Source organism: Trematomus bernacchii, unplaced genomic scaffold, assembly GCF_902827165.1.
Source record: "Trematomus bernacchii unplaced genomic scaffold, fTreBer1.1, whole genome shotgun sequence".
NCBI lineage: Eukaryota > Metazoa > Chordata > Actinopteri > Perciformes > Nototheniidae > Trematomus > Trematomus bernacchii.
Window position 1 is genome coordinate 7,672,810 of NW_022987689.1, and position 17,806 is coordinate 7,690,615.

The following is a 17,806-nucleotide window of genomic DNA, read 5'->3' on the forward strand; positions in this document are numbered from 1 at the left end:
CCTATGACAATATAAAGAGGAGGAGCCTAATTTGCATTGTCAGAAATAAGTCATCCATATGGCAACTAGCATAAACAAGCTCCTTATGAAGAGAAAACACTGTATTTACAGATTGTTATGGGCCTAAATTATGATCAGTGCAAGATGCAGCTGCTGTGTCCTTGAAGGATGCCTCATGTGAAATGGTGTACGAACAATAACAAAGCAGTGTTAGTTTCACTTGTTTGGATTCAACCCAAGTGATAGGAAAGAGAGATGCAGCCTGTCGCCAGGATGAGTGCAACCACCGCAGTAAAGGGAGAAAGAGAGGGAGCGGGGGATGAGGATGAGCAGGGAGGTTTTAAGCATCCAGCGTTACCTAAAACCATTACTTATGTTCCATGCATTCTCTAGCTGAAAATAAGGGGTTACAGAGAGGCGGGAGAACAGAAGATTCAAAATAAATTCAGGGATCTGCATTTAGTGGCTGCTCTGAAGGGAATGGGAGGTCAGATACAATGAGGAGGACAAGGACTGTTTTTAACGTAATAAAAGAGTAAAGTAAGGAAGGAGAAGAGTTACTGATGCATCTCAAACTCCTCTAACTTAGACCGCTAACATTTGTAAAGACATGTGTTGTACTGCATCAGGTGAATTCAGTGTGCAAATGTGTGCACCTGTTGCAACTGTGTGTATGTGTTTGTGTGTGCGTGTGTTTGTGTGCGTGTGTGCGTGTGCATGTGTTTACGGTTGCCTTACTGCATCTGTTTGAAATGGCACTTTAGCATGCATGACTGTAATACTGGAGGGTGATTGAGCCAGTTTTTACCATGATGTTGAAATGCAGTGTGCATACATTAGTGTGTTTCCGAGCCAGCTGTCTAAGAATTCTATTTTTAAAATATGCTTTGTCAAAGATTTTGAGAAAAGTAAAGCTTAATTACTATAGCATGACAACAATTGAAGTGTATCTATTGATATTCAAAATGTGTCTTGCAGAATCCATCCACTGATCCAATCCATTTAAATGTTTTTCATTAGGGGTTTGACTGGGTTCCAAAATCACAGCACATTTTCTACCCAAGCTGTTATCTAATGCAGTAAATGCAAAAGAAATGTGCATGTGCATCTGAGGATTCTGCAGGATGTAAATATAAATCCTGAAGCCCCTCACAGTTTGACAAAGATCAGTTATAATGCGTTTGACCATGGAGAGAATTTAATCAATTACTCAGTCATTGTTAGTGCAAAGTGCAACATATTAATCCACGAAGAATCGCATCATTAATGATGTTGTTCATAAATGTGCAGTTCTCTCATTTAGACACAAAGTGGCAGTATTATTGTTTATGGGTTCATAAATGCACCACCACAATGCAACACTTGAGCTATAAAAAGGTGCCGTTTAAGGGCTATGCCACACTGATAAACTGCACCGTACAAAAGGGTGCAGAGCTGCAGAACTGCAACATAGTGCTTTGCCCATTTAAAATGCTGACTTGTGTGTTCATCCCAGAGCAGAAAGTGTGTTATTGAGTTGAGTTGAGTTGTGTGTGTGTTTGTGTGTGTGCACACGTGTCTGCATTTAAATGCTCAGAGGATGGAGTGCAATTCCCCTATGAAGCTGGGAAACTCTAAATATGGTTGACTGAACAGATAACCATATGGGGCATGACTGTCTGCCAAATCCAGGCTACATGACACACACGCACACATACAAACATGCACACACACACACAGCTAATATCATCAGCTGTCAGACAGTATACAAGTCTAAAGAATGCAACTGTCCTCTCCACTTAATTTGACTCGTAGGAGCAGTTAATTAAAGCAGGACTGAAAATTACAATTTGTATTACAGCCACACAGATGATGGATTTTTGATACAGATGTTAACATTTGTATGTACATAAATAGGGGTCATAAACATTTTTACAAGGGTCACTTGAATGAAAAAAATCGTATGAAAAAGTTGTTAAATGTACCCAGTTTGAAATACAAGTGTAAAATAAATGTATTTATTTCAGGCAACATGTAAAAAAATTAATTAAAAACATTTGTTTCTTGCTATCTATTATCAAACACCTGATACCAATGTGTCTGTGAGGTTCTAATATAATTGAGATTGACAGCAAAACGTGCTTGTGTGTAATTAATTTGCATTTGCAGTAATTGAAAGGTAAAAGGAAGTTAACTCTTGCACACTAGTCATTCCTTTACCTGCACAATCATCATCATCATCATCATCATCATCATCATCATCCAGCTCAACAATATATACGACTCTCCACAAACCGAAACACAAGGGCAGTCGTGGCATTCCTGCCATGCTCACTTTTGAAAAGAAACCCTATGTGAGCCATAGGAGGAAAGAACACCAACTTGTGAAAAAGTCAAGGTGACCTGCTGCTGGTGAGGGAAATGGGAGTTGAGGATTATGTCAGCACACACAGATCCCTGTATTTCTCATTTTACCCGCCATTGATTATAAATACCACTGCTGAGTTAAAAAGAGGGCATTTGCTATTATTCCTCAGCAGCTTGCAAACACCATAATTGACTCACTTATACCACTCAATTCATATGATTGCCACCCTCTTTCACATTTCCACTGCTGCTACCAATCCAGGTTACAGTTCTGCCTCCAGTCTTTGTCTCTGCCTCACTCACTTTCTTGCAGCCTATAACTCTCTAAATTTACTCTGCCACCCACCCTGACATCACTCCCTCATTTTCAATCTTTACTTCATTTCACTCCCCTCCCTTCCCCTCCCTCCTTTGGTTAGCCTCATTCAGAAGAAGGCTTTTGTGATTGGCCAGTATTTATATCAACTAGGTCCCAGTGCCACCTGAGACAAATGGTCTCCAGTCAGATCCAGGTCACACTGAGCAGAACCACTCTTTTGGGTCCGCACGGTTCAGTCCAGTCCAGTCCCGTCCATCTGCCACACAAGCCAGATTCACAGCCAGACATAGGTACTGCACCGACTCTCCCACTGGCATCACACACACACAGGTAGGAAGACACACACACACACACACACACACACACACACACACACACACACACACACACACACACACACACACACACACACACACACACACACACACACACACACACACACCACACACACACACACACACACACACACACACACACACACACACACACACACACACACACACACACACACACACACACCAGCAGGTGCTGCATCACTGCTCTCGTTTGACTCACAGACAACCACACACAGGTAGACAGTGTGAGATCTGGCTGACTTCGCATCATGCACACAGGTGAATTTTCACACAAAGCTTACCTCTGAGACAAGGAGACCCTCTGTCAGTGTGGTAACGGTTGACACAGCAGATGGCAACGCTTGCAGGGATGCTGAAAGACAGGTAAAGGTAGGTGCATGTATCAGCAACCTGCATGTTTGATAGAAGTGTGGTATACAACTACAGTAGATAATATGCAAAGTTTATGATGCAAAATGATACTGGATATAATGGAGACACACAGTAAAATGGCAATAACAGCAGCATTTGTTATGATAGAAGGCATCACAGACATTATATTATCTTTCATTCTTAAGCTTCTAAAAATAGTAATTTAACATAATGTAACAATAGTTGGAGTTGCCTAAACTGTGACTAAAATGTGCAGACTTCCTGCTGTAGTTAAATGAATGTCAGGCACACATATATTTGAACCCTCCTAAATGTAGGCTAAATTGCCCTTATGCTGGTACACCGTCAGTGTTGCACAGTTACTGGAGTAGTTTACACAGGATTACCGGAGGATAATCCATTTATAGTATTTAGAGACATGAGTCGCCATCTGTCTGTATTTATCACAGCGAGGGAGCCGCCAGCACCGGCTGTCTGCAAACAAACATTTACGATAAGGAGGATAGAGGATAGTATAAGAAAACGCTTCGCAGCTACCTTAAATGCTAATTATTCAGGTTATTTTTGTCCGGTTGTTGTCATTCTGGGCGACCCAACGTCTGTCACGACCTTTAAACTGCGCGCGCACTACAGCCAGGTGCGTAAGATTTGATGCCTTTAAATGCTGTCGTAAACTTCTGCTTCTCTCATAGCGTGTGGCCGATTTATACACATGTAGCATCGATGTAAATCGAACAAAACATTGTGGCTTTGTATCATCGTGTACTGAGGGATTACAGTGAAGAGAAAGGTAAAACCCACCAGTCTTCAAATTGAGGTTAAGTAACGCTAATTAACTTAACTCAAGTTCAGTAAACAAAACTGAAAGGGACAAATACCAGTCTCTGTTCCTTATTTGACGCATAATGGCGAGATATTAAGAAAGCTAATTCAAAACGACTGATGTAAAATGTGGCTTTCTTCCCAGAGATGTTTACAACATACCTGTGTAGCCTTATGTTACCCTTAATGTTCCGACCGCACGCGAAAGCAGCGGAATCTAATTTCTGCTACAAACTATTTAACTATTTATTTTTTTACTTTGATCAGAATCGTTAAACTTCCCGTTTCGCAGTGAGTACAAGTAGCCTACTGAGCCTGGACATTGGTCATTTTAGTATTAGCAATGATAACTGCAAATCATCACCAGTAACCGAAGCCACTTCATAGTTTGTCTTGGCAGTATTTGTTTAGTTGTGCCAGTTAAACCCGAATTAGTGTGTTAATGTGTGGCTTATTTTTTTGTTTAATTATCTTAATTTAATTGTCATCCTTTGCACCATGAGGTAATGCTTACAATGTCTTTCCAACAAACAAATATATAAATACTTTCTCATTCCATTCTTCCAGGACACCCTTGCTGAGTGGTGGTGAATTTATATGGGAAGACTACCTGATCACAATGACGTTTCAAGACACTGCCTTTGTCACCTGCTGTTATCAAACAAATGCAGTTTAACCTCTTAAAACTCAATATCCCTGCATTTCCTGCTTAATTGCTAGAATTCCCAGCAATTACTCAAACATAATCTGACTGCTCAACACATCATCAGGTGCTCTAAGTTTTAGTTTTGAGAAGCTCCTCCACCTTCCCTGATGATGCGGACAGACAGCAAAGGCCGAAGCGCCTCCCCGCACCGGATAACCTATAAGTCTGACTTCCACGCCATCAAATGTTCATTCGACTCTGCGACCAGTCTACGACCTGGGCCCAAAGCTACCGCTGCCCAGCTCTCTGCTGTGCACCCAGCCAGGCTGCCTTCCAGCCTGTCAGATCACATAATGTCCAGCAGCACAGGCAGCAGAGGGCGAGTCCACAGCACCAGGGGGACAAAGATCAGAGATAACATCTTCCTGCAAATGGACAACCAGCAGCTGAATCAAGATGTTCCTGTGCAGAGTTCTGGCTCAACACCCCTTCTTTCTTCCAATAACTCCACCCCACTGCTTCAAACTACACCTTTCTCTACATCCAGACTTTCAATTATCAGTTCCTCGTCTGCTTTGAACTACACGGCAAACCTTTCTATTCCAGAATCTTCTCTGCAGGATAAATCAACCAGATCAGAGGAGATTGCTGATATTAACAGAGCTGCTCTGGCCCAGAAATTCTCTGTAACCCGGAGGTTGTTTGAGACCAAGAGGATGGAGGATGGAGGTGACGGAGGGCTGGCTTCAAAATGTGTTGCTGGCAGAGGAAGCAAGGGAATGGCAGATGATGAAGGGATAGGAAAAGTTAACCAGGAGGAAAGAGAGGAAGACAAAAATGGGAAAAGGAGTCAGGCAGAGGAAGATAGCTTTGATAAAGACAAATCAATAAACCTACCCATCATAAATAATTTCCTGGAGAACCCTCCTGCACAGGCCTCGCTGACAGAGCACCCTAAATCTCCTGCATCGTTCGGCCCTAGTGAATCATCCAACACATCTCCCTCCTGTCTTCACAAACATGGTCAAACCACAGGATCACAAACGGAGGAAGAAAGAACAGCAAGCACAACCCTTGACCCCTACTTAACCCCTGAGGATTCAGTGAGAGCAGAACTAGTGGACGTAAAGAACGGGTCATCTGAAAGTGATGACAATGAAGAAGAGAAGGAGGGGGGAAATGTCAAAGACGGGCTTATGGAGGAGTCTGGAAAGGACATGTGCAAAGTTGCAGGGGAACGTGTTCAGGAGCTGGTTGATGATGTTTTTGAAGAGCCCAGCATGTCATGTCAAATAGAGACTAAGCATGACAGGAAAGGTGCAAGAGACAAGTATGAGCAGGTGAATGAAGAAAGGGAGGGTAAAGGGGAGGGGCAGAACGGAGAATGTATTGCACTGACTGAGAAGTCAACAGAAACAAGGGACAACGTAGAGAAGAAGACGACAGTTGCCGGAGTGGAAGAAAATGCTGGAATGACAGAAAGAGACATGATGCAAGAGGAGGGTAATGACAAAGAAGCTGAGAAATGCAGTGTGGCGAACAAGAAAGGTGGAGAAGAGGAATATAAACCAAGCCATGGAGAGGTCAAATCTGAAGAAGTAGAAGAGGGAACAACTTCCGAGCTGCAAGAGGAGGTCAAGCATGTGGAGGAGAGAGAGCGTACTGATGGAAAAGAGGATATAGGAGGAGGAAAAGAGGACCAGGCAGGATCTGAAGTTACTTCTTGGATTGAAAACGAGGCTTTCGTCCACGAGCAGCAATCTCCGTCTAATCCAGAGACTTCTATACATGGAAATCTGCATTTATTGCAATATGAGGAAATTCCTGGTTTGCCTGAACTGGACAATCAGGAGGAAGACGACGAGGAGGAGGAGGAGGAGGAAGGGAAAGCAGAAGTGGCAAAGAGAAAGGTCAGGTTCACCTCCGCACCAATCAAGGTAAGATAAATCTTTAAACTGAAATCACACGTTTTGGCTTTTGTTATGTACTTGGTTGACAGCTGCAGGGTCCCTTGTCTCTTAAGTCATGCTCTTACTGAAGCCTTTTATAGTAGATTTGTGTGACTGTCAGTTCCAGCTGGGTTTTGAATCCACATAAGAGAAGTGTTAGCCCAAAGCCATGTTTCTAATCCATTAGAGGCGGAGGAAAGGCAAGATCCCACATGCTTCCCCTCACTCTGTCAGCACCCAGCTCAGAGTTGCCTCAATATGTAAAAGCACAGAAAACATTCCTGTGTGTATGTGGCTTAGCTCATTACAAGATATTGCAGTTGTATCTATTGGTGACGTACACAAGTTGAGTGTGTACATTTTTATTTTGTTGTGCAATCTTCTAATTACGCTTGCATAGTATAATTTTTTCTGCACTTCCTGGTTCTCACCCTCACACTCTGACAGATTGGCCAACATAAACAGCTTCTTGTTGTGTCGATAGCTGCAGATGGTTCTGCTCTGTGGTGAACACATTAATAAGCGACCAATGCATACAGGAGTATTTTCAGCAAGCATACGTTTGACATCAGTGTTGACATAAACCAAGGCTGTCACAGTAAACTAATAGATAGATTTTTTTTAATTTATTTCTGAAATGTTATGGTTAGATTTGCAGATTTGGCATAACCTTATTTGAAAAATCTTCTTAATTTAGTCCGAAATGTTAGGTTTACACATTCTAAGGAGGTGTTATCTTTAACTTTTGGTGAATTTTTGCAAATTCTTCAGGCGCCAAAAGTGTATTGAGAGATTTTTATTTTCATTTTAAACTAGGCTGAGAGAAGAAAATAGCCCAAAGTGCAAGAACATTTTAGATTTGTCCTGTCGTGTCTCTCCCTAAACAGTATATTTGATGCTGTTTTCCAGGTGTACAACACTTATTCTAACGCGGAGTACGACAGACACAATGAGGACATTGACCCGGTGTCTGCATCGGCTGAGTTTGAGTTGGAGAAGAGAGTGGAGAGAATGGATGTCTTCGCTGTGGAGATAGAGAAGGGTGAGAAGCTGCTCTCGCTGTCAGTCTACTTTTTGCTTATATGGTTGCTTTTTGGTGTCCATATGTGTGTTCAAGTCCACATCAGTTATGATATATTATTTCTGGGATTTGGACATCCAGTGGCATATTTCTGAGAGATCTTTTATGCATAGAGAATCAATTGTGTTAGTTAAACAAGGCTGATTGATAATAGCTCAAAACAAGCCCTCCACTCTTATTTCAAGTACCATGTTTCTCCTGAGGATGCTTTCATGCTAGTGTTCCCCTGACTAATGTTGTTTATTAAAGGTTACATTTCTCAAATCTTTTCCCTCTAGGAAACGAGGGTCTGGGCATCAGTATAATAGGAATGGGTGTAGGAGCTGACCAGGGACTGGAAAAACTGGGTATCTTTGTGAAGACCGTCACTGAAGGAGGAGCAACCCAGAAGGATGAGAGGTACATGTCATCAACACCAGACTCTTATTATTTATTGGGAACTTAGTGTGTTTCTAATAACATCATATTTTCTTTAACTCTGTGTTAGGATTCAGGTGAATGACCAGATAGTGGAGGTGGATGGGGTGAGTTTGATTGGAGTCACCCAGCTGTTTGCAGCCACAGTCCTCAAGAATACGTCCGGCGTTGTCAAGTAAGTTTTTGTGTACATTTTTAAAAAAGTGTCAGCAAATTGGAATGACGGGCGAATGGTGTGTTGCTTGGGAATGTGGGATGACATTACGTTGGTAAAGGATGGTCCATTGTACCTTATGTTGAATTAGGCAAGAAAGCATTAAAGCACGTATCCTTGTATCTTAAAAAAAAACCTCATTTGTTAGTATCTTTCCCAGTATTTGTAAACATGCTGCTGCTAATTTGGGAGTGATGAAGTGTGAGGTCTTTGGAGGCTATTACAATGCCTGGTTTCTAAAAACAATCTGACAGTCAGACTTCTAGATGTTATTTACATAATTGGAGTTATTTAAAGATGAAACGGTAGTTGCAAGATAAAAATATGTTTTTCTCCCCTTAGATGTTGTTTTTAAAAAAAGGATGTTTTTGGCCTGACAACAACACATGATATACACTTGGACACCTGACATTACAGTCTATCACTGTTTTAAATTGCCTATCAATCTTTTAGATACAAACAAAAAACTCTCCATTGGCACTTTTAAGACTCTTTTTAAACATGAAAGGGATGATTCAAGCAATGCTTGGCTTTTAATGCCACATTAACATCTCCTTTTCTAAACCAACACAAGCTTCTTTTTTTTTGTCCTCTAAAATGGAGGTTACAAAAAAAGTGAATGTGAACACCACAACACTTTTGGATATCTTAGTGACTCTCAACGCAAGACATACTGCAACATCAGAATGGGTATTTTTCCCAGAAGTCCTGTAGCCATTTCATAGAAGGAAAATGTATGAATGAAATGGTGTTTTGCATACTTTCACACTATCATAACGCTCTGTGCCGTCGTTAGTGGTATTGGCAACACCTGTGCTCCTCTGGTTGGGTTGTTTGCTCACAGCTTAGACTGATTTCTCTGCTCGGCTCCAGGTTTCTGATTGGCCGAGAGAAGGAGGGTGTGGAGAGCGAGGTGGCACGACTGATCAACGAAAGCCTGGAAATGGATAAAACACCCAGAAAGGTTTGTTTTACCAAATAAAATAAAAAGCGCTGCTGTTTCGATCGTGTTCACAATCCTTTGTGGTGTAATTGTAGTGTTTTTTTGTTTGTATGTTTTCATATATGAAGAGTGAAAGATCAAGTGGGGATGAGGAATATGATCGTAGTATGTCAGAGAAGTCAGTGGAAGAGGAAGAGGAAGAGGAATATGAAGAGGCGGACATGTCTGTTCTTTCCAATCTGGACAACTACCAGCTTTGTTTCAAATACCTGCAGGTACTTTACATTCAACATGGATTTATTAATCTGAAACTATGCCTTGTTCTTCTTTTCATCCATTAAGATGCTCAGTACTTTGATTAAAATTATGTTTTATTTTAAAATGTGACTAATTGTTAAACAGACACTGTTTTCCTTTTTAATGTGCCATATTTACTAATACAAATATCATACCAAATAATTGAGAACGTCCATAAACCAGGTATATTAGGAAAGTGTACACCAAATCCTATTTTGGATGTCAGTCAATGATAAATTAAATAGGATTTCTAAAAGAAGAATCTCTCAAAACAAATACTGACACTTACAGTAGGAGTATAAAAAAGTCATTGTTTTTCCTTTTTAACATCATTGTAATGTTATCAAATGAATCTTCCACCTTTTCTTGTCTCTTGCAGCTTCAGTCAAAACTACAAAGCAAAGCGTCCCAACTTCATCGCGCTAGAGAAAAGGTAGGTCGGCTGACATCAACTGAAATCTCTCTCAAACACAATCCAATAACTGAACTCACTTTACTATGCTACCTTTTGCATCCACTTTTAGAACAGTCTGACCCATTTAAGTGTGTGAGATGGCTCGGTTGTAGAGTTACTAGGACACGGGCCGCGTTCCAACACTTCTCTATGACGGCCTGCTTTTTCTGCCTTTGCCTTGAAGTAATCACTGCTGTGACATAATTGGGTTGGCGACAGCATTTCAGAAGGAAAATCTGGCTTTGTTCTACCCAACTGTTTTAGAACAGTTGGTACTTCATTTGTTGTGTCAAAACTTGTGAAGTAAGAGGATTTAAGAAGTGTACTGTTTCTCCAAATCTAAGAATAGTTTTTGGCATGTGTGACGTTTGAAACAAAAGGGCCTTTTTTTGGAAGCCCTTTCTTTTCCCTTGTGCAAAAGAAATTTATCGCAGCCTTCCACAAAAACACACATAAAATTACTTTATTATTTATTATTTATTTTTGCCAAGTTAAAGGAATGGGAGGAGCAGCAGGACCAGAGAGACGAACTGGAGCAAAGAGTGCAGGATGGAGAGGACAAAGCCGACAAACTAGAGAAGTACAATGCTATTTTCTATAGCATATCAAAGAATGTTATTTTGCCACCGTCTATGATAGAGGACTAATCTGTCTTAATGTAAAAAAAACAGCTTCAAGTTCAAGTGGGACCCTAATGCCTGCACAAGGATAATGATGTAAAGAATCATTATGAAGACAATGATGCTTAATAAGCCCCCTTACTCTATTTATCAGGTACTGGCAGGAGGCCCAAACCCTGTGCAGGGTTGTGAGCCAGCGACTGGCTGATGCCCAGAACCAATCAGAAAGCTTGGAGATCAAATACAGCAAGGCCAAGAGACTGGTCCGAGAATACCAGAACAGGTATTCAATTCATCCAGTTCGTCTTTACCAACATTTGAAGTAATGTTACCAGGAGTGTATGCTAGTAAAAGTGTGGTTTTCAAATGAGTTTCAGAGAAGAGGAGAGGGAGGGCAAAGAAGCAGATTTAAGAAGAGAAATGGCGGAGAAAGATAAGCTGCACAGAGAGACAGTTGAAAGACTGCAAATCCAGGTGAGAGGAGACTTCTCAGTCCTGTATGGATCTGCTTTAGTGAGCCTGCCATTTCCCTGTAGTCATTGTCTCTCACTGCTTATCTCAGATAGCACAGCTAGAGGGGAAAGAGCCTGGAGAAGAGAGGAAGAACCACTCTCTGGACACTTCAGTCACAGGTAAGCAGCTGAATTACAGAAAGTGTGCAGGTTAATGTGGCTATATTTCTCTTTGACACTGTGTAGCTGCTGGCAAGTAAAAGTGAAAAACAAGTCTAGTATTACGGTTTGATGTTTGAAACAATCTAATACTAGTGAGAAAATGAAACCTTATAAATAAAAACGTGTTTTTTTGACTGAGCAAAATTAATTGTGTGTGTCTCAGGTCCAGACTGGTGCATTCTGGTTCCTGATACAGGACGTCTAGACTCCAGTGCTCACAAAGCCAGAGCTCAGCTGGCCCAGAAATCCAAGCGGCACCCGCCCTCTCGGGATAAACTCAGAAAGAGCTTTAGGAAGCGGGTAGGAGACGGGGTTGTAAAGTTTTGCTTCACTAAATGTGCTTCTTTCTGGCTTTGAAACTCAAACGCATCTCTTTGTTGCTTTTTTAGGAAGATGAGATTCAGAAACAACAGGACAGTCAATCGCTGTCTGCTCCCTCGATGACCCAAAGGAGCAGCAGGAGTGACCTGTCCAGCACTTCGTCTTTTTCAGGCCTCAGCTCTCAACTTCCAAACAACTCCGTCTTCACCCCTCCCATCTACATCAATGACACCGGCACTACTTCACCCTGCAAATCCTCCGCTTCCAGAAAGTCCAAAAAGAAATTTCCTGACTTTAGGTGAAGGGTCTCTGACTGTTTCTTTGCTCTTAGATTTAGTTCATGATGCCATCAAATATTTATTAATATTCTCCGATGAAAAATTCATAATAGTTTAGATACAATACCAGCTCCCATTTAGTGATGACACTGACTCACTGCTTTGCTGTTGCTATACTTGCTCCTGAGACTTTTGATAGCTAGAGTCTGTTTCTTTTTCAGTGGCCTTCGCAAGTCTCTTAACAAAAGGAGAAGTGGAAAACACGGCAAAGGGTCCATAACCAACAGGTATGAAATCGCATACACACAAAAAATTGTTTTATTCAATAGTAAGTTAGCTTTATTTGATGTGGTTAACAAAAAAAGCCATTGGAAAAACAGACAATACGAACTAATCACTCTAGACAGTATTTAAAGTGGACCTATCATGCTATATTTGAATAATATAGTGTAGGACCATACCTATATAAGGCGTATTTATACTTTTTTTTTTTTCAAAATACCAAACAGATCATGCATTTTAGCCATGCCTCATTTCACTCAATTTGAAAAATGTTAGCTCTGTTTTTGCAAGGGTTGATTCTGTGAGCAACAGCACCATCTAGAGGCCTGGCATATGTACTACAGCGTCTCCAGCGCTTTCGAACGGCAATGGCCGTGGCTGTCTCCTCCTGATTGGTGGAGTTGGCCCAATAGCCGTAGCGCCACCGTCCTGACGTCAGGACAGTGTTCAAATCTGGATCAGTTTTTATCAGATCCGTTGCAGCCCCTTTTTTAGAGATTTGGGTATGGAGGAAAATAGAGAGGGTTGTGTTTTCTGACACTTGGTGAGTTCCCTGGAACACCGGGGACACATATTCATGTATAAAAGACGTACAAAAGTGCATTTTGCATGATAGGTTCCCTTTAAGCTACATCCCGTTCAATCACCTCTTTTGAATGTCCTCTTTTGGCAGATAATGATTAATAAAGATCTGGCAATAAACTGTTTTAGTTGCATAAGAACCACAGTTGTACGTGGTCTTGTCATGTCCCTCTTTAAATCCAATTGCATAAAGGAAGTTGATAAAAAAAAAATGGGCACTGTCACATTTGAACTGAAATGTAACCCTTGTTCCCCACCAGAGGGTCGTATGGTGACCTGGTGGATGAGCCCGATGAAATTTCTCCGTCCGGTTCCGTCACCTCCATGCCTTCCTGCCTGCCCTTCCCCTGGTTTGGAGAGCGAGGGAGAGAAAAAGAGGGGGAAGGTGAGAGAGGAAGGGAGAGACTACGCTCTGTGTCCAGCAGCAGCTTACCCTACCTGACCACCAGGGGGAGGAGAGATCAGGTAAGAAAAGAGAGTTAAAAAAGTGTGAATTATCTTTCCCTGCATGCCTTCCTCCTCCCTTTTTCAGAACTTTTCAATCTAAAAATGGGTGTAGATATCTTTTTAAACAAACATGTGCATGGGTAAGCATGCCACTGATGTAAACCAGTCAGGCAGCCGAGGTGTCTTTCTCTTGTCTCCAGAGTATTGGCTCTCCAGTGGGCAGCTCCAGCATGGTGGGTCATGTCTCTGTTGTCTCCCTCTCTGGACACTCTCACACTTTCACCTTTTCCTCCACTGAGGTGAGTCTGTCCCTACCTTCCTTTTTTCTTTCTGTCTTACTTCTTACCCCTGGAGCACTCTTCGTCCCATCATTTTGTCTGCCCAAGCATACACTTGCGTTTTTTAATTTCCTTTTTAATTTATCATTTATTACGGAATCGGTGTTGTGAATTGTGATGTCTACCAAAATGCACATAAATCAGATCTTGCTCCACTTAAAACAGCCTATAATAGTCTATACAGGATTTTTCAAAGATGTTTTTCCTTGCATGGCCTCAGATCTACTTCATATAGTAAACACATCTCTTCACTCAGGTATTTTTCCAGAGGCCCTGAAAACTGCAGTCATTAAACCGCTCTTAAAAAAGAATAATCTAGATGCCTCAGTAATGAACAATTACAGGCCAATATCAAACCTGCCATTTCTAGGTAAAATCATTGAAAAAGTAGTATTTCAACAGTTGAGTAACTTCTTGCATTTAAATAACTGTTTGGATGTGTTCCAGTCAGGATTTCGTCCAAACCACAGCACTGAGACTGCTCTTGTAAAGGTCTTCAATGACATCCACTTAAACACAGACAGTGGCAGAACTTCAGTGTTAGTATTATTAGATCTCAGTGCTGCATTTGACACTGTTGACCACAACATATTACTAGACCGACTAGAAAACTGGGTGGGACTTTCGGCAACAGTTCTAAATTGGTTTGAGTCCTACTTAAAGGACAGAAAAAACTTTATTTCTATAGGTAAATACACATCTGAGTTGACAAATATGACATGTGGGGTACCTCAAGGCTCCATCTTGGGGCCTCTTCTCTTTAACATCTACATGCTACCACTGGCTCAGATAATGAAAAACAACAAAATAAGTTACCATAGCTATGCGGATGACACACAAATTTACGTAACAATTTCACCAGGAGATTATGCTCCAATTCAAACACTGAGTAAGTGCATTGAACAAATCAATAACTGGATGTGTCAGAACTTTCTCCAATTAAACAAAGATAAAACTGAGGTAATGGTTTTTGGAGCCAAGGCAGAACGTATAAAAGTTAGCGCTGAGCTTCAGTCTGCAATGTTCAAAACAACAGATAAAGCCAGAAATCTAGGTGTAGTCATGGACTCTGACCTGAGTTTCAACAGTCACATTAAAACAGTTACTAAATCAGCCTACTATCACCTAAAGAACATATCTAGGATTAAAGGACTAATGTCACAGCAGGATTTGGAAAAACTTGTCCATGCTTTTATCTTCAGTAGACTCGACTACTGCAATGGTGTCTTTACAGGCCTCACTAAAAAATCTATTAGAAAGCTGCAGCTAATCCAGAACGCCGCTGCCCGAGTCCTCACTAACACTAAGAAAGTGGATCACATCACTCCTGTTCTGAAGTCTTTACACTGGCTTCCTGTGTGTCAAAGAATAGATTTCAAAATATTGTTGCTGGTTTATAAAGCTTTGAATGGTTTAGGCCCAAAATACATGTCTGACCTACTGCTAAATTATGAACCATCCAGAACTCTCAGGTCTTCAGGGACTGGTCAGCTTTCTGTCCCCAGAGTCAGAACTAAACATGGTAAAGCAGCATTCAGTTATTATGCTCCGAATATCTGGAACAAACTCCCAGAAACCTGCAGGTCCGCTGCAACTCTTACTACTTTTAAATCCAGGCTGAAGACTTTTCTTTTTGCCGCTGCTTTTAATTGAACTATTCACATCTTAAACTGCACTGTAACTTTTAACTTTTATCCATGTATTTTTTCTTTTAATGTTTATTTTATTATCTTTCCTTTTTAATGACTGATTTTAAATGCCATTTTTAAAATGTCTTCCATTTTTGTAAAGCACTTTGAATTACCTTGTGTTGAAAGGTGCTATATAAATAAACTTGCCTTGCCTTGCCTTGCCTATGCAGATTTGTTCTTGGTTGCCCTTTTCGTACACATCATTGCACAATGTATAACAGACTTAAATGGCCTTCATTAAATGTAAGAAGACGCATGCATTGGCTTCAACTTATATTTAAATGCATTTACTTTAACTATCCCCCTTATTTAAAGCAGTATTTTGTACCTTACTTGTCAAATTATGAAGTTAGACACTCTGTCCAAATGTATTTCTCTGTCCCCTCTGCAAAAAAATATATTGGCAGAAGAGCGTTCATGTTTAAAGCCCCAACAGACTGGAATACTTTACCTACTGTTAGACCCCTTGCATCATTGGGTATGTTTACGCATGCATTGTCATCTCACTTTCAGCGTGTCTGCTGTTGTTGTTGATGAAACTGATCTATTTGACACTACTGTCTTATCAAATTGTAATGATTGTATTTATTACTTCATGAATTTTACTTAACAGACTGTACGTGGTTTGTCCTTGTTTGTCATGCTTTGCTTTGTTATTTTGTTCACGTATGAATGTAAGACGTTGCTTTTGTCGGGACCCCCTTGAAAACGAGATGGTGCTTCTCAAGGGGTTTATCCTAATAAATAAATAAATGTCTATATACTTCTCCCATTCTCCTCACCCTGTCTGCTTATTGTCCCTGATGTCCTGTCAGACGTTGGACGATGACCCAAATCCAACCAATAACAACAACCAGTGGCAAAACCGCCCCATCTCGGAGTGGGACAGCCAGCAGGTGTGTCTGTGGTTGATCACTATGAACATGGAGGAGTACGCGCCACAGTTTGCTGCCAGAGGAGTAGACGGGACACAGCTGATCAACATGGACACTGACAAACTCAAGGTGAGCATGATGACACTGTGATTGAACGTTTTCAATAGTCGCGTTTTTAAACTTCAATAAAACCTTGTTGAAACAACCACTTCTGCCAATTATGGGAAGACAACATATCCACATGCTGTTATCACTTTTCCTGTCATCTGAGATTACAAACTGGGCAATGTACCTTACTTAACTTACTTATTTGGATGATATCATGGTGTCTTTCATTGTTATTCACACAATTTCATATTTTCTATACATGCATTGAATGTTTGCCATTATAAGATGTTTTATATCTGCTAGGTAACCAAATTCACTTTTCGCATGTGTTTTTTTTCTCTCATCTGCCATCCTTCATATTAGTTTAAAATCTGAATTGAAGCCCCGAATGCAGCTCGCGGTCTATTTTCTATTAAATTAACATAATTGTAAAACCTTTATACTTATCAGTCAACATACAGTATATGGTCCTACTATTATCTGAGATTTTATACAGTTTGCCATGCTCATGTGTCAAGTGTTGATGTATGCTAAGCTCGACTAGTAAGGACTTAAGTCACTTTTGTTGCCAGTTGTTACTATACCTAATGTTGTAAAGTTTAATAATTAAATCTGTTTTTTTTTTAAGGGCATTTTACATGAACCTGTCAAAAAATCCATGTATATTCTTTCTAAGTTTCCATGCCCTGATTCTTTCTTTTCTGTCAGGCTATTGGGGTGTGCAGTCAAAGTGACCGGTCTGCCCTCAAGAGGAAGCTGAAGGAGATCAAGAAAAGGGAGGAAAAGGAACTGAAGAAAGGAGAGAAGAAGCAGGAAAAGGAGAAGAACATAGTTTTGCATACGGAGGGAGAAGACAAAGAGCAGGTGATGGTGGAGAAGTGTGTGAAAGATGCCAGACTCGGGGTCAAAACGGTCAGAACTGAGTCACTCTTATAAAAGGAGAGACGGAGGTGATGTCGGAGATACACCACCAGCAGCAGGAGTGTGTGTGTGTTTGCAGCCCAGCAAGCACCAAAGATACACTTGAACCAATTTTATATTAAGTCAATAGAAACAGCTAGAACTACTCCGCACATCCTAGATTGTTCACATCTTAAAGCTATCATTTAGGATACAGAACACTTCTTGTTTGAATTGATAGACATAATTGTTGGACCAGCACCAAAATTCACACCCACAACAGCAGTTATGTATCTCTTTGTGTGTGTCTTAAGGGTTTCTTTTTTTATCTTGTAAATTATACTTATCATTTTTAATATTTAACAATGTGCTGATTTAAGCACTCAGGTGTTTGCTGTAAATGCTTTTTTATGTATTAATAAATAACATTTTAAATAATCCTTTTGCTTTGAACTCAATGATTTGACACAAACA

The 17,806-nt window shown here is 40.7% G+C and overlaps 1 protein-coding gene across 7 annotated transcripts; it reads left to right on the top strand.

Moving 5' to 3' along the window:
- The first annotated feature begins 3,266 nt into the window (after nucleotides 1-3,266).
- On the top strand, nucleotides 3,267-17,772 carry LOC117488459 (neurabin-1-like). Of its 7 annotated transcripts, none has more exons than XM_034137359.1 (19): nucleotides 3,267-3,384; nucleotides 4,783-6,798; nucleotides 7,720-7,852; nucleotides 8,170-8,290; nucleotides 8,379-8,483; nucleotides 9,396-9,486; nucleotides 9,594-9,740; nucleotides 10,142-10,195; nucleotides 10,708-10,796; nucleotides 10,991-11,119; nucleotides 11,208-11,310; nucleotides 11,399-11,468; nucleotides 11,674-11,810; nucleotides 11,900-12,129; nucleotides 12,331-12,396; nucleotides 13,234-13,438; nucleotides 13,621-13,719; nucleotides 16,265-16,453; nucleotides 17,141-17,772. In XM_034137359.1, the coding sequence occupies exons 2-19, from the start codon at nucleotides 5,029-5,031 to the stop codon at nucleotides 17,366-17,368; spliced, it is 3,966 nt and encodes a 1,321-aa protein (XP_033993250.1). In that variant the 5' UTR covers nucleotides 3,267-3,384; nucleotides 4,783-5,028; the 3' UTR covers nucleotides 17,369-17,772. The 7 variants fall into 7 exon arrangements, with proteins under 7 accessions (XP_033993250.1, XP_033993249.1, XP_033993252.1 ...); XM_034137358.1 differs by lacking the exon at nucleotides 3,267-3,384 and adding an exon at nucleotides 4,050-4,183; XM_034137361.1 differs by lacking the exon at nucleotides 3,267-3,384 and adding an exon at nucleotides 4,050-4,183 and having other exon boundaries at nucleotides 10,714-10,796.
- The last annotated feature ends 34 nt before the right edge of the window (nucleotides 17,773-17,806 follow it).